Raw genomic sequence first — 17,413 nt, 5'->3', positions numbered from 1 at the left:
CAGGCAAAAATGTATCTTCGTATAGTGTGTTTGCCTCTGGCAAGTATATGTTGTCCTTTACCTTTCTGAGGCTTTTTCTGCCTTAGCGCTTGGATGTTATACCTCCTCCATGCCAGGCCATACTAGTGACATTGGTAAATCACAGGTCATCCAGCCTTCCATTTCTTTTTTCTTTTTAGTATGGAATGCTTCACAGATTCATATGTCATCTTTGCACAGGGGTTACATTAATCTTTTCTGTTCCTATTTTAGTACATATGCTACCAAAGCAAACACCAGCTCTCCTTTTTTTCTTTTTAAAATGTATTATAGTTATGCCTAATTGTAGAGTTCATTTTGGCATGTTCATAAATGCATGTAACATAGTTTTCTCCATTTCAATCTTCAATTCTACCTTCTACCTGCTTCACTTCTCTCCTCCCACATCCTTTTACTGTACAGCATATGTCCCATCATCCTTCCTTTGTCTTTGTGGTTTCACTTTGCAGTTTCTAGGAGATTTACATATTTGTATCGCTTAATTTGTATTCAGATGACAGTAGATTCTGGGTTTTTTTTTTTTTTTTTTTTTTTTTTTTTTTAGTATTATACCTAGTAGTTGGGTTTATTCCAAGAAAATCATATAGCATCAAACAGTAAATTCTTGTTGCTGTTTGAGCTGCCCTAATCTCAATAGTGACATGTTTGTAAACCAATGTTTTTTGTCTTTTGCTACTAGGCATTGAAGCCAGGGCACTCTACCACTGAGCTACATCCCCAGTTCTTTTTATTTTTTGAGACAGGGTTCTCATTGAATTGCTTAGGACCCTGCTTAATTGCTGAGATTAGCCTTAAACTTGGAATCCTCCTGCCTCAACCTGTTGAGTTGCTGGGATTATAGGTGTGCATGACTACACCTGGCTCTAAACCAGTTTTTAAGGTGAATTACTTCTACAGATGGCTAATCTCAAATACTTTTATGTTGGTTCTTATCATTCGTTGTATTTGATTATTTATTTATTTATTTTAAAAATATTTTTTTAGTTGAGATGTACACAATGCCCTTATTTATTTATTTTTATGTGGTGCTGAGTATGAAACCCGGTGCCTCACACTTACTAGGCAAGTGCTCTACCACTGAGCCACAACCCCAGCCCTGTATTTATTTTTTGGAGGAGGATATTTAGATATTTTCTTGTAGCATTTTTCCCCCCGAAGTGGTGCTGAGGATTGAACCTAGGGCATTAAGCAAACTAGGCAATTGCTTTACCACTGAGCTACATCCCCATTCCCAGAATATCTTTTCTGACCTTAACCCCCAATTTAGAAGGAAAGATACTTGAGTACAGTTCTGTATTTACTAACTCCAAAGGATTTTAAGGCTCTCAGACTGATATTTATTAGAGATACAACATTCTCTTACTAAAGCACCCACATTAAAATTTTAATTTTTTAAAATTTGTTCTAAATAGTATACATGACAGCAGAATACATTCAACTTATTGTAGACAGATGGAACACAACTTCTTATTTCTCTTGCTGGACACGCTGCGGGGTTATGACTTATTCGTGCAATCATACATGTACATAGGGTAATAATGTCCATCTCATTCCACCATCCTTCCCATCCCCACAACATCAAAATTTTTAAGTGGAGCTAGCTAAAATACTTTTGCAAGAGATAGGAAAATTACCAAGAAATCCAGCATTTTTAAATACTTATAAATCTTGATATGTAATAGAACTTACTATGACTTTATGATCAAGGAATTGTTTATAGCTTTCCCTCATAGAAAAGGAAACTTGCTGTCCAATATCTTAGGAAATGAAAATTCCTCCAAACTGTGTTGTCTGAATTATTACTACTCAGCTCACACTCCTTTTTCTCTAGCACCTCATAGGAACTTTTTATTCCTGAAAAGGGTGTTCTGGAGGCTTGTGGATTTTGGCATTGATTTTAATTCAGCTTGATTAAGCAAGGCACCTGCAGGAATAGACCTGGAGGGGTGATTGGAAAAGAGGAAGTAGCTCAGTTCAGAACTAGACATGTTCCAGAATGTTGATACATTCCATTGTGTGATCATACTTGCATGCCTCCATTATCCTTATTTAGTCACCTGTATTCGCAGGCCAATACATGTATCTCAACTGGCAGAAGCTTGCCAGCCTTCTCAAATTGATGCCTTGGCATAGATGGTGTTAGTAAGAGCAAATCAGCTTTTGGTTTTCAACATTTCTAGCGAAGAGCTTTGCTGTCATATAGTTTTGTGATATTCTTCCCATTTTATTTGGGAAAACAATGACTGCATCTTTTTCCCTTGGCCAGAGAATTTTGCTTTTGCCTTCACTCTTTTAACCTTTATTATTATTATTTTAAATATTTTTTTAGTTGTAGTTGAACACAGTTCCTTCATTTTATTTATTTATTTCTATGTGGTGCTGAGAATCAAACCCAGCGCCTTGCATGTGTTAGGCGAGCATTCTACTGCTGAGTCCACAACACTAGCCCCTTAACCTTTATTTTTTTGTTTTCCTCTTTCTTCTTCCCCTCCTCCAGACACATCATTCTTCAATCTCTTCTCACTGTAAGGAAGACTTTCTCCCTCAGTGCTTCCTTTCTCCTCCTCTTCCATTTCTTCTTGCATTTCTTATTTTATGCTTTCAGTATTTAACGGCAATCCCTTTACTTGAGTATCAGTTACCAGTCAAGAACTCTACAGAAATGCAAGAAACAGAATTGTCTTGGCATTTCAAACCAAAAATCACAAGTTTTACTGGAGATATGGAAGAGCTGATATGTTGCATCAGGTGTTTTTGCTTTATCTTAAGAATAGTCTAATGTTGTTATTTCTTCTTCAGTCCCATATAGAAATCATCCATGGCCATGCAGCATTCACATGTGATCCCCAGCCCACAGTGGAGGTTAATGGGAAAAAATACACAGCTCCTCACATTCTGATTGCCACAGGTGGTGTCCCCTCATATCCTCATGAGAGCCAGATCCCTGGTGAGTTCAAAGGCAAATAGTTATTAACTATTTGGAGGGGTTTTCCATTGCATTCAGAATTACAAACTAGGCCATGGATATGCCTATATCAGTTTTCTCTCTCTTTTTTTTTTTTTGAGAGAGAGAGAGAATTTTTTAATATTTATTTTTCAGTTTTCGGTGGACACAACATCTTTATTTTTATGTGGTGCTGAGGACCGAACCCAGCACCCCATGCATGCCAGGAAAGCGCGTTACCGCTTGAGCCACATCCCCAGACCCCAGTTTTCTCTTAAGAAAGGCTGTGAAGCCAGGCATGGTGGTGCAGACCCGTAATCCCAACGGCTAGGGAGGCTGAGGCATGAGGATCACAAGCTCAAAGCCAGCTTTGGCAAAAATGTGGCACTAAACAACTCAGTGAGACCCTGTCTCTAAATAAAATATAAAATAGGGCTGGGATGTGGCTCAGTGATCGAGTGCCCCTGAATTCAATCCCTGTACCCTCAACCCCTGCCAAAAAAAGAGAAAGACTGTGAAAAAAGTCTCTGTAGAACCTAAATTAATTGGCTAAGTGGTAGTTAGTGAAGAGGAGAGGAAAGAGATTTCATCCATTTCAAACTATTGTAGCCTCAATCTTAGCGTGTATAGATTGTTTCTAGTCTCTGTTAGAAGTGTTGCTATTTATAAGGTACAAATATATTGACTGAAGGGAGAGAGATCTTGTAAGGATGTAGTTTAACTAGTTAAGTAAGCCTTTTTTTTTTTTTTAATATTGCAGTCCCTCTTTTCAAATTTAAAGCAACTTTTTTTTTTTTTAAGAGAGAGAATTTTTTTAATATTTATTTTTTTAGTTTTGGCGGACACAACATCTTTGTTTGTATGTGGTGCTGAGGATCGAACTCGGGCCGCACACATGCCAGGTGAGCGTGCTACCGATTGAGCCACATCCCCAGCCCATAAGTAAGCCTTATATACATCTTTTTGTCTATAATATGGAGATTATAAAAGAAGATTAAATTAGGAGTCTCAGAGATGGCCCTATCTACCTTTGCAGGTCTTTTGGATGGTGAGCATAGTTTATGCGTCTTTTTTATGTTCCATGGATTGGTGCCATAAGACTCATTACCATCCTGAATTTTATATGGATCATTCTGAAGAGAGGATCCATAAATTGTCACCAACTTTAAAGTGTTCATGCCAGGCCAAGTGGCACACACTTGTAATCTCACCTACAAGAGGGTCACAGGTTCAAGACAACTTAGATGCTGTCTCAAAATAAAATAAAAATAGGGCTGGGGATGTAACTCAAAACACTCCTGGGTACTATCCCCAGTACCCAAAACAAAACAAAGTGTTTGACCCCAAAAAGTAAAGACAATTACTGTAAAAGATACGAAGATACCATTCTCAAGTAGATTAAAATTTAGTTGGGAATATTAAACATAAAATATATTAGACATAGAACATTCAAATAATCACAAATGAATATATTAGACATGAAATAGTTAGACATATGTTAAATAGAATTAGAATATTAGACATAAGTATCCTTGATAGGTATAGTTTCTAAGATATAGAAATATATACATATATGTATATCTATATACATATATATGTGTGTGTGTGATTTTTTTTTTTTTTTTTTTTTGGTCTATATGTGTGTGTGGTACTGAGGATTGAACCCAGGGCACTTTACCACTGAGCTATGTTCCTGGCCTTTTATTTTTTATTTTGAGACAAGTTGTTTAGAGCCTTGCTAAGGTACTAAAGTTGATCTTGAACTTGCCATCTTCCTGCCTCAGCCTCCTGAGTTGCTAGGGTTATAGGCATACACACCATGCCTAGCCTGCAAAAAAAAATTTAAAAGTAAAATAAAAGCAAATGCAAACAAAGTGTATGAAGATAAGAATGGTGTGAAAATACATTGTATACAATTAGTGACTTGAGAAATTGGGCTATATATGTGTAATATGAAATGAATTGCATTCTGCTATCATGTATAACAAATTAGAATAAATAAATAAATCAATTAAAAATTTATTTAACCCTAAAAGAAAACAAATAATTTAGAACATAGGAAATCCAGGCATTTCTCACTCCCAATACTGTATGGCTTACTCTTTCCTTAAACCTCAAAGTATTAATAAAATAATCTCTTATTCAAAAAAAAATTTTAAATATTTATCAATTTATTTAAAATATAAAAAGTAAGCCAAGTGTACACCTGTAATCCCAGCAGCTCAGGCTGAGACAGGAGGATCACAAGTTCAAAGCCAGCCTCAGCAACAGCAAGGCACTAAGCAACTCAGTGAGAACCTGTCTCTAAATAAAATACAAAATAGGGCTGGGGATGTGGCTCAGTTGTTGAGTGTCCATGAGTTCAATCACTGGTACCCCAAAAAATAAAAATAAAAAGTAATAAATAAAAAAAAATACAATAAAACAAAGCAAATACAAACACTAAATGAAATGTTCTAATACATGATTGCCAGATAGTGAGGTTTTTAAGTACTCAGAGGCAGGCCAGATTACTATGGGCTGGGATGAACCAGGAAGACTTCTAGGGAATGTGCACACAAACTGAATGTAATGTGCTCAGGAAGAAAAGAATCAGTGGGTAATCAAGATGTCTTCGGTGGACATTGAAACAATTCAGCCAGTTTTTCTATCACTGACATTCTTGAGGCAAATACTGTGACCTGAGACTGGAATTGGGTTGGGGCCAATTTATGGGAACTTATTAAGCCAAATAGTGGAATCTCTAAATTTATGATAACTGACAAATGTTAATTTATAAATATTATAGTAATAAGATCTCAGTGATTATTTATTTTGGGGTACCAGATATTGAACCCAGGGGTACTTTACTACTGAGCTACATCCTCAGTCCTTTTTATTTTTTATTTTTAGATGGGTCTCACTAAGTTGTCAAGGGTCTCACTAAGTTGCTGGGACTGGCCTCAAACTTGAGATCCTCTCCCAAGTCACTGATTACAAGTGTGCACCACCACACCCAGCTCAGTGATGATTTTAGAAACAAATGGGACAGTGACTTGAAAGGGACAGAGAAGGATGTAGATCAGCTAGAAAACTTGTAATTCCCAGTGCAGAAGATTGGGTATGGTTTTTACCAGAAATGTGATGGAAATATTTCAATCTTCCTTCAAGTAACTGTCTTTTAAGACAGTTACTATTCCCCTGCTGCAATGCCAGGGATAGGAGAAGAGAATAGGCATAAAAGACACAGCAGAAACAGAATCAGGCACTGTATCTATTGATTTCAAGACACGTTTTTAAAAATATTTATCACCTCTGAAAAGATGTATCTTATAATCATGATGCTTGGGTTCTGTGTGTATGTATCTCTGTGTATGTGTATTTGCTTTTATATATTATAATTATTTTTTGTTTGTGATGCTTGGGGTTGAACTCAAGGCCTTGTGCATGCAAGGCAAGCACTCTACCAACTGAGCTATATCCCCAGCCCTATAATTACTTTTTGCAATATTGGGGATTAGGTCATTGAATCCAAGGACACTTTATCACTGAGCTACATACCCAGCCCTTTTGATTTTATTTTGAGACAGGGTCCCAGAGGCTTTAGCACCTGGCTAAAGTATTTTTTTAATATTTATTTTTTAGTTGTAGGTGGATACAATATCTTTATTTCATTTTTATGTTGTAATGAGGATTGAACCTAGTGCCTCACATATGCTAGGTGAGCATTCTACCACTGAGCCACAACCCCAGCCCTGGCTAAAGTAAATTTAAAGTTAGTTAGCTGCTGTTGCTTCTAGTTCTAGAAAGAAATTAAGTGTTGATTCACAGAAGACTTAGTGGACCATTTTCTAAGTGGAAACTTTAACAAACTTGACAAAACTGTGTGTTAACTGAAAAACTGTTTGGTTCTTGCATAAAATGCTGTGTACAAGAGAAAGTGCAGTCTTGTGTGATCAATATTGTATTTTCTACATAGGTGCCAGCCTAGGAATAACCAGTGATGGATTTTTTCAGTTGGAAGAATTGCCTCGGTAAGTGGACTTCACCTTAATGGTCCCTTCTTCCACAGTCTTGCCTGGGAACTTTTCCTCTTCCTCCCCTTCCCAACCATTTATAGTGTTTTCTAAGTTCAATTTTTCTACCTTTTCTCCTTTTCTGTCCTTGGGTACCTCATCCACTAGTACTCCTCAGTAGATCCTTGAAATCTTATATGCTTTCGGGCAGAGGCCGTTGTAGAATGTTAAGAACTCAAATCAGATACAGGATAGTATTGAAGACTCAATAATATAAGACCTAAAACTCTGGTCAGAGGTTGTAGCTCTGTGGTAGAGCACTTACCTAGCATGCGTGAGGCACTGGGTTTGATTCTCAGCACTGCATACAAATAAATAAAATAACAACTAAAAAAAATTAACTAAAAAAAATTAAAAAAAAAAAAAGACCTAAAACTCTCTTCAGCTTGATATGGCATCAAGTCCTAACATCTCTAAAGTAATTGACTCTGGATTTTTCAAAGTTAGTACAGAGGGGTCTCCATAAAAGAAGGCTCTGTTGGTCTCACAAAAATATATTTTCTGACATTGTTCTTGTTCTTTTTTTTTTTTTTTTTTTTTTTTTTTTTGAGATGGGGGTCTCACGATGTGGCCCAGGCTGAACTTGAAATCCTGGGCTTAAATTGCCATCCTGCTTCAGCCTCTCAAGTAGCTGGTGACTATAGGCATGTGCCAAAGTGACCAGCTGACATTGGCGTTTTTTGGTTACTGTTGTTATTTTTTCTTGTACTAGGGATTGAACCCAGGGTTTGCACATGCTAGGCAAACACTGTACCACTGAGTTACATCTTCATTCCTTGGCATTGTTCTTGAAGTAGGTTTGTCTGAGTAACTTTAGTAAATTTCTGACATGAATTTGATTCATAGAGGAAAAGAAGGTAGTAACAAGGGCAAACATTTCTCTCATTTAAAGGCCCTGCATGTTGCAGGCTTTTTGGAGTGGTTCTCCTTTTACTCATGGTAAGAGATGAATAGAAGAAAGAACCTGTGGCCCAGAGCCTGGCCTCTGTCTCTATCTGAGTCACTCTCTAGTTGATGGTGCTTAATCTGCTGCTCCCTCAGTGGCTGTTGTAAGTCCAGTTTGAGGTCTTAAGCCTCACTTGTTACAAATGCTTTCAGAGATCATCAGTGACTAATAATCCATCTTTACCTTAAGTCACCGATAGCCACAGTTCATAAAGAATGAGGACTACTCTACAGTTCCATGGCACCAGTGAAAATGGATATGTAGACCAAGCCATCTTCTGACTTAGATGAGGTTTCAGAAAAGCCTATAGTCTTTTTAGGTTTACTGTCAGTGCATGGAAATGTATTGGATAACAGCCTTTCATCCCTCACGATCCTCCCTGTACTACTTAGTGTTAGTGTTGAATGACATGACACATGTGAGCATGCTTCCAGAAGTGTGGTCATGAGTCATCATGTTTAGATAATAAAATTTGATCTAGACTCAACCTGAAACAAGTTTTATTATAAATATCTGTTCATTAGGTATTTTAAAGTCATTTATTAAGCTTTTATTGACATGAATAAAAGTTTAATGAATGCATTTATACATGTTATAAACAATAGACTTTTAAGAACACAGGAAAATGAATTAACTGTTGAGCAGAGCATGGCAGCATGCACCTATGGTCCTAGCTGCTTTGGGAGGCTGAGGCAGAAGGATTGCTTAAACCTAGAAGTTTGAGAACAGTCTAGGTAACCCAGGGGAAACCCTTGTTATAATCATGGTAAATAAGTAAAGAATCAGGGAAAGAATGAATTCTGTAGACAAAATACTATGTGCACTGTGTAGTTCCATTTTATCCTCTGGTTGGATGGAGTTGAGAGCATGAATCCCATGGAAGGTTGTAGCATAAGTGGTCCTGAGGGCCAGAAGGAGGAAAAAGAAATGCTTTGGGGATTTGGCGGCTTGAAAGATTTCTTCCAGTGAAGATGACAGTGGCAAGTGTTAGCATTAGGGTACTAATGGGTACTAATGGGAGCTGAGGGGACGCACTGAGTTCCTTGCAGGTCTCTGAAGAAACCTTTTTTTTTTTTTTTCCATGCCTATTTTTCTTTCCTTTTTTTTTGGGGGGTGTGTGTATGTGTGTGTGTGTGTGTGTGTGTGTGTGTGTTACTGGGAATTGAACCCAGGGCTTTGTGCATGCAAGGCAAGCACTTTACCAGCTAAGCTATATCCCCAGCACCTCTCCCCCATCGTTTTTTGTTTTTTGTTTTTTTTTTTTTAACTGGGGATTAAACCTAGTGGTACTCTACCACCGAACTACATCTTAACCCTTTTTTTTTTTATTATTATGAGACAAGGTCTCACTAAATCACTGTTCTTGAACTTGCAGTCCTTCTGCCTCAATCTCCTGAGTACTGGAATTATAGGCATGTGACATTGTACCCAGTACATGCCTGTTTCTTGCATGGACTGCTTCTGGGGGCCCTGCGAGAGTTAGTTGTGTTTCAGGAATCTGCAGCATTTTCTAAACTCTCTACTCTGCAAGAACTGACTGGATGTGATCCTTGACCGACTCTAGAGCATGTTTCTCTCTTCCAAAATTCCTTAAGAGCAGGAATCATTATCCATCCTGTCTAGTGTGATACCTAACACAGTAGAACTTCAATAATACATGTCTGGGGATAAAAAGTAGGTGGATAGGAGAAAGGAGAGCAATAGGAAGGAAGAACTGTAGAAAGGAAAAGAGGTCAGAAACAATGGTGGAGATGGAAGAAGAGCTATTTCATAGGTTTGAACCATACAGAGATTTTTCTTTTCATACTCTGGATTATAGGATAAGAGGGTCATTACCTCTTATAGCCATTTGTTTTTCTTTCTTGTAGTGTTCCTGGAGGTTACTAATACCTCACCTTTAAAGGGGAGATCCATATTTACAGTACCCAGTGCAAACAATATGCAACCGGAAACCAAATAGCTCCTATTTAGACAATTACAGTTTTGTCACAATAATGAGAAATGATGTATGTGTGAGATTAATATCTACAATATAAATAGTAGGTTTGCATAAGTGTCTGTGGTTTCTAATGGTGAACAAAGAGAGTGGGGGAGGTGTGGGATGTGAGGTTTATGAGGTAGGAGGAGAGAACATAGAGGTATTAGATCATAGAAAGAGTGACAAAGGAATCAAGAAAAGTAGGCTAGCAGGGATACCTCTTGTGTAATCAGACCTGCAGGGACTTTGGTGATGATCTTCCAGGTCCTGGCTATTGTCTCTAGTGGAAAGCAGGCCAGGAGAGCCACATGTTGGTAATTGGGGGCCACAGTGGTGTGGCTCTCCTCTCTGAGCAGGTGTAATCATCTCCTCCCGCTCCTCCTCCTACTCCTCCTCCTCCTGCTCTGTGCAGTGGTGAACCATTTGGGTTTTCACTTTTTTCCATCCAGATTGTAAGCCCTGTGAAGTCTGGGACTTACAGTGTAGGTACTTTGCCTAAGGGAGATATTGGAGCAAGTTTTCCTTTGTTCTCCCCTTGAGTGCTTATTACCCATGATGCATTGCAACCTTGGGAGAGGTTGTATGAAGCTTTAGAGGGCACCAGCCCCAAAGGGGATAACCAAAAAAGAGGTCTTATTCTGCAGACTGCAGCATGAAAGTAAAACTGGAGCTGGGTCCAGGATCAGAGCTTCTTCACTATTGGTTTAGACCTTCATTCAAACTTTTAACCAGGACTGAAGATTCTTTTTAAACCAAAATGTATTCAGGAAGTTTAGTTTGCAGAATTATCCTAGGAGTTAAAGTAGCTTGCTTAAATTGGCCCTTGACCATATTGCAAGAATTGATAGAACTGAGACATGATCAAGGAGAAACACCCAACACAGAAGAGTAATGGTGCTAAGAATTGTGGCCCTGCTGTTAGTTTTAGACACGGAAGAGGCCATCTCTAGAGTGTACACCCACTATAAAAATGAAGTAATCCAGACTTTGGGGATGGAAGTAGAAGATCTCAGAAATGGTCCAAATTAACAAGTGAAGTATGACTCCAACACAGAACATGTGGAATGTAGCCTTTGAATAACCTCTTGAAAAGCCCCCTGTTCCTGCTGATGGGCAGAACCACAGCCTCTGAGACAGAAGTCTTCTGTGTTTCTCCTTTGCTTGCAAAGCAGTAAAACTTCTTTTTCCTTTTTCTAGAAAGAAAGAAAGAAAGAGAGAGAGAAAAAAACCATCTCTAGTTTGGAAGGTTTTTGTGTCATTAAAGAAATGTCATAGTATCTGTATAACTTGTCTATAAATCTAAAATTATAAAACATTAACATTCTGCTCTCATTTAAGCCGCAGTGTCATTGTGGGCGCAGGTTATATTGCTGTGGAAATAGCTGGGATCCTTTCAGCCCTGGGCTCTAAGACATCATTAATGATACGGCATGATAAGGTAAATCTTAGCCTTTTCCTTCCCATTCCCTGTGTTTTCCTTTTCTTTTTTGGGTGGAGGGAAGGTACCGGGGATTGAACTCAGGGGGTACTAAATCACTGAGCCATATCCCATCCCTATTTTGTATTTTATTTAGAGACAGGGTCTCACTGAGTTGCTTAGCCCCTCACTTTTGCTAAGGCTGACTTTGAACTCACAATCCTCCTGTCTCAGCCTCTGAGCTGCTAGGATTCCAGGCATGCACCACTGTACCAGGCTGGTTATACTTCTTAACTTGAACAAATGGAGGGACCAGAGGTTTGTTTACAATCCTGGACAGTGCATACTCCTAAAACTTTCTCTTTGGCTTTGAAATATGTCATGTAATTCAACCCCAAGGAGATTTATGTCCTGAAAAGTACTTTTCATAAACATGATTTTGCATGATTGGAATATCCAGTAAATTGGAAGGAAGAGGAAAGGCAGAGTATTTAATAAATAAGTAAATTTTTACAGTCTTATCAGTACATGGGTCCATTTGGAAAGTTGGTAAGCACTGATGACATCTCCAGCCCTTTTTATTTTTTTTCAAACACGGGCTTGCTAAGTTGTAGAGCCTGGCCTAGAACTTATGGTCTTTTGACATCAGCCTCCTTAGTAATTGGGATTATAAGCATATATTATTGTGCCCAGCTGACTATCCATTTTATTTTTACTCTAAAACAGGAATTAAGTCAAATATAATATAGACACTGGTAGGAGAAGAGAGGATTTATTAAAACTTCACTTCCGTCTCCCAGGATGGCTTGTACCTGTGATCCCAGTGACCTGGGAGTCTGAGACAGGAGGTTTTCAAATTTGAAGCTAGCTAGCGCAACTTAGTGTGAGACCCTGTCTCAAAAAATAAAAGGGATTGAGGATGTAGCCTGGTGCTAAAGTGCCCCTTGGTTCGGTCACCAGTACCAAAACAAAAACCAAAAAAACCCTACTCTCAGTATGACCATGAATGAAGGAGATAGGGAAAAGGATAATACAGCACTGAAATCTCCTTCCCAAGTTTGTAGCATGTCTTTAATCACGTTTCCCCCCCCCCCAACCCCCATCCCTCTGTTGCCTATATCTGTACACAGGTACTTAGGAATTTTGATTCACTCATCAGTTCCAACTGCACTGAAGAGCTGGAGAACTCTGGCGTGGAGGTCTTGAAGTACTCACAGGTGTGTCCTCAAGGCCTGCTCATAGCCTCTTTTCATCTGTCTCTGGGGAATAACACTTTTTGCTTTTGACCTCACCCATGTAGGTTTTGAATTTTGTTCCTGGTTGTCGTGCTTTGTTTGCATCAAACCCAGGGCCTTACACAAGTCAAGTACTCTACCACTGAGCTACACCCCAGCCCTCAATTTTATAAACACAAACTCCTCAGTCAAAATTTATTCTACTCCTAGAGTACTGCCAATTATTTCTTTTCTTTCCTTTTTTTAAGAAAGCTACTTTTCACATTAAGGTGTTAACAAAGCCAAACATGTAAAAGATTAGAAACCTGGCAGTTAGAAGCTTTGATGTTTGTGCCCATATACCTTTTTGCGTATCCTTACTTTTTATATTTACATTTGTTTTCCAGAAAATAGTATGGGATTTTTTTTCAGTGCTAAGAGTCAAAACCAGGGCCTTTCACATGCCAGGCAAGTACCACTAAGCCCCAGTCCCAGCCCTTGGAATCTTTTTTTTTTTTTTTTTTGTCTTCTTCATCCTACAAGTATATTCCCCATTCAGTTTGGTGCACTACAAAGAGAGAAAGCACCGAAATTGTTTTCTTTTGCATCGTAGTGCAAACTAAAATGGAACATATTTTTAATACAAGTACTTTATGGTTTATTTTGATCAACTTTTATAATTTTTTGATTTTTAATTGCTGCTTGAAGTCTTTTTTCTTTCTCTCTTTTTTTCTTTTTAAGATATCTGTGACAGGATAGTGTGGAACCTATTTTTAAGGCCTAACTCCTCAGGGAATTCTTGAATTTCAGCCAATTTTCTTGGAGAATAATCTTGTAAAAATGTTTTTTCCACCCCCACAACTTCATCCTTTTAACATCAACTCTATTAAGTAAAATAATAAGTGAGAACATGCTTTGTAAGTATAAATACGCTAAACTAGTAGAAAGCCTTACCATCCAAATCACCTTCACTAAGCTGCATAGTCAGCCCTCTTTTATCAATGGGTTCTGCATCTGCAGAGTCAACTACTTGTGGATCAAAAATATTTTGGGGAAAACAGTGGCATGTATACTGAACATGTACAAACTTTTTCTCTAAATAATACAATCTAACACCTGTTTACCTTCTGTTTTGAATTTTAAGTAAAACAAAGTTGATTTAAAGTACACAGGAGGAGGTATCTAGGTTATATGCAAATACTATGCCATTTTATATAAAAGACTTGAACATTCACAGGTTTTATGTCTGTGGAGGTTCCTGGAACCAGTTCCCTGCAGGAATGGAGGGGTAGCTGTGTATAAACTCAGCTGTCCTGGGTAGGTTATTCCTTTCCCCCATTCTGATTCCGAATGTCCAGGAGGAAGCATTGACCATGCTTTAGAAAAGTTTCTTGGTGATGCTGCTATATCCTTTCTTTCAAGCCACTGTGCTTAGATTTATGACTTAAAATATTATCACAGATTTGAAGAAGTGCATTTAATAATTTGTTTTTAAGCCAAAGCATTACAATGATAACATTAATTGACATTTCCAGTCATTGACTGGGAGCTTTGGGGCAACACAGGAAACAAGCCTGGCTCCAGGGACTTCTGATGCTGATGGCCTGTGGCTGAAAGTAAATTGTCTTTGTCAACTATAGGTTTCAGGTGGGATTTTTTTTTAATGTTAAAAATTTTAGGGACTCCTTGGGTTCAATCCTCAGCACCTCATATAAATTAAATAAGATAAAGGCATAATGTTTTTTTTTTTTTAAGTTTCATCTTCATTTGCTTTCCTTCCAACTTCTCCCCTTGCCTTGCCACTCACATTTAACATTTTATTTGCCAATAGGTCAAGGAAGTTAAAAGGACCTCATCAGGCCTGGAAGTTTCCGTGATTACTGAAGTTCCTGGAAGCAAGCCGACCTTGACCACTATTCCAGATGTTGACTGTCTGCTCTGGGCCATTGGGCGGGACCCAAATTCCAGGGGCTTGAATTTAAACAATCTGGTAAACTGACTTAGTCTATCCTGATCAATCTTGAATCTGTCCCTATCTCACCCACCCAAAACTTGAGTGGGATTCATTGGATTCTTTTTATTTCATATATTCAGTTTGTCATCAAATCCAATCACTTTTCCTTTGAAATATTTTCCCTTTCTAGTGCCATCACTTTGGATCAGTCCCTAATTATATTATGTCTAGATGGTCCAGTGGTTTCCTTCTGGCTTCCTTCTTGCAGACTTCCTTTTTGCTATGTGAACATTGAAAGTCCTATACTGATCCCAGATTGTCCCCAGCATCTAATTCAGATAGCTGAGTGTATACCTCATCCTGAACATTGTGTTATTCAGCAGAGGAAACAGATGTGAAGCTATCTCTGGGATCTGCCAGTACTTCACACAGAGAAAATATTCTTCTCTTAAATTTTGAAGTAAAGTCTAACAGTGATTTGGGGTATAGTTCCCAGAGTTCAAACCAAATTGGAACCTCACTTCTATCATTTACCAGTTGCATGGCCCTGAACAAGCAATTTAAGTTTTCTGTTTCAATTGTTTCACATACAGGATGGAACTAAAAATATTACTTTGTCTCATTGTGTTATAGAGAACAGTAAATGAGAAAGTACCTGCAAAATAATTAGCTTAGCTCCTGACTTATAGTAGCCCCTGACTTATAGTTACCAATGTAGTATATGTTAACCTGTTGTTTCTGATACTTATGATGTTTTTTGTAATGGGCTATCTTATTCAATTGCAATAATAGAATATTTTATGTTGGAGGTTTATAGTGTTGATGGAGTCTCTGGAGCAGTATGTAACATTTTCATTTATGTGCTAATATTAAATTCTGTTATAATGTGGATTTCTTTTTCATCTCTATAAAAGGTTATTTCTTCATCATCATCATCATCTTCATATTTTTGATGCTAGGGATTGAACCCAGGGGTTTGTCTATGCTCAGCACATACTCTACCACAGAACTACACACCCAATCTTATTTTTCAGTTTTTTTTTTTTTAACTTTATTTAGAGCCAGTGTCTCATTGAGTTGCTTAGCACCTCACTTTTGCTGAGGCTGGCTTTGAACTTGCAATCCTCTGTCTCAGTCTCCCGAGCCGCTGGGATTACCAGCCTCAGCCCTTTTTAAATATTGTATTTAGAGATACAGTCTTGCTGAGTTTCTTAGGGCCTCAATAAATCACTGAGACTAGATTTGAACTTCTGACCCTCCTGCCTCAGCCTTCTGAGCTGCTGGGATTATAAGCATGCAATACCAAGCCAGGTTTATTTTCTTTTTCTGGTTTTTTTTTTTTTTTTTTTTTTTTTTTTGTACCAGGGGTCCTTAACCACTGAGCCACATCCCCAGTCTTTTATATATATATATATATATATATATATATATATATATATATTTTAATATTTATTTTTTTAGGTATAGATAGACACAACACAATACCTTTATTTTTATTTGGTGCGAAGGATCTAACCCAGGTCCCGCCCGTGCTAGGTGAGCGCTCTACCACTGAGCCACAATGCCAGCCCCCTTTTTTTTATATTTTATTAGAGATAGGGTCTCACTGAGTTGCTTAGGGTCTCACTAAATTGCTGAGGCTGACTTTGAACTCATAATTCTCCTGCTTCAGCCTCCCAAATTGCTGGGATTACAGGTGTGTGCCACCGTGCCCAGCTACCTATTTACAAAGAATAAAATTCCCAGGGAGATATTTGTTTTGTTTTGTTTTTTTCTTTTAGTTGTTGATGGACACAATATCATAATTTTATTTATTCATTTTTATGTGGTGCTGAGAATTGAACCCAGTACCTCACACATGCTCAGGAGGCGCTCTATCACTGAGCCACAAACCCAGCCCCTTGGCTTGTTTTTAATCTTATTGTTCTATGAAATTTAGTCAAAGTAGTTGTCTGTTTTTATATTAATGAAACTAATCATCCAGCTCTTTCACCCTTCAAGAGCAACTTTGCCTTTGTACAGTGTGGGCGTTGGTGGGTCCAGTATTAAATTCTGTTTGCTGAATTTTTAAAGAATGAGGCAAGAGAAATGTTCAGTTTTATTGCAATGTTAAGATATAGCTGTATAATGTATCTTGCATCTTAATTATGGGATTTGAACCCCAGGTAGACCCATAAACCCCATAAAGTCCAAAGGTTTTACCCTTCTTTTTTTTCTCTTTGGTGGCGCTGGTGATTAATTCAGGGCTTTGTGCATGCTAAGCAAATGCTTTGCCCCTAAGCTATACCTCACCCTTCTTATTTTTTGAGACAGGATCTCACCAAGTTTCCTAAACTGGTCTTGAGCTTGTGATCTTCCTGCCTCAGTCTCCCAATCTCTGGGATCTTAAGCATGTGCCACCACACCTGGCTCTGAAGAGTCTACTCTTAACCATCATGCTGCCCTGTATAATCCATTATGCTTCTTCTTTTGCTGTACATTTATTACTCACACTGGAGTGTATCTTATCTGCAGAGCCATAAGATAAGCAAATATATGTCTCAGCAGAGAAGGAAAATTGGTTATGGGAAATATCAGTATATTTTAGAGTAGAATGTGAAGTTTGCTTAAATTTTTAAAAATAAAAAATAGTAAACTGCAAATGCTTTTGGTGACTGCTTCAGGCTGTGTCCCTGTATGGGATGTGTTAGCCTGCCTTAGGAGGAGCCCGTTGGTGAACAAAGTTGAAAAGCACTCAGGTTTAGCAGGTAGTTCATCTGAGAGCTGAGTGATTCCTTTCTTTGTTTCCCGTACCAGTTGAATTGCACATTGCTGTGTCAAACATCTTAAAATTGGACAAAATATTTCACCTGTTACGTTAAACAAA

The 17,413-nt window shown here is 38.1% G+C and overlaps 2 protein-coding genes across 2 annotated transcripts in view; both read left to right on the top strand.

Annotated features, from left to right (window-relative positions):
- Positions 1 to 17,413, top strand: part of GTF2E2 (general transcription factor IIE subunit 2) — a 152,893-nt gene that overhangs the window by 1,802 nt on the left and 133,678 nt on the right. The window lies entirely within an intron of this gene.
- The window catches only part of GSR (glutathione-disulfide reductase), a 48,850-nt gene that overhangs the window by 21,432 nt on the left and 10,005 nt on the right, over positions 1 to 17,413 (top strand). Inside the window, exons 4-9 of the mRNA XM_081269635.1 lie at positions 2,537 to 2,564; positions 2,839 to 2,986; positions 6,942 to 6,996; positions 11,301 to 11,400; positions 12,510 to 12,596; positions 14,425 to 14,583. Coding sequence (XP_081125761.1) covers positions 2,537 to 2,564; positions 2,839 to 2,986; positions 6,942 to 6,996; positions 11,301 to 11,400; positions 12,510 to 12,596; positions 14,425 to 14,583 — 577 coding nt within the window. The remainder of the gene's footprint in view (positions 1 to 2,536; positions 2,565 to 2,838; positions 2,987 to 6,941; positions 6,997 to 11,300; positions 11,401 to 12,509; positions 12,597 to 14,424; positions 14,584 to 17,413) is intronic.

The sequence above is a fragment of the Spermophilus citellus genome, assembly GCF_964194105.1.
Source record: "Spermophilus citellus genome assembly, chromosome: 16".
NCBI classification, from domain to species: domain Eukaryota; kingdom Metazoa; phylum Chordata; class Mammalia; order Rodentia; family Sciuridae; genus Spermophilus; species Spermophilus citellus.
This window is presented reverse-complemented; position numbering and strand designations above follow the sequence as displayed.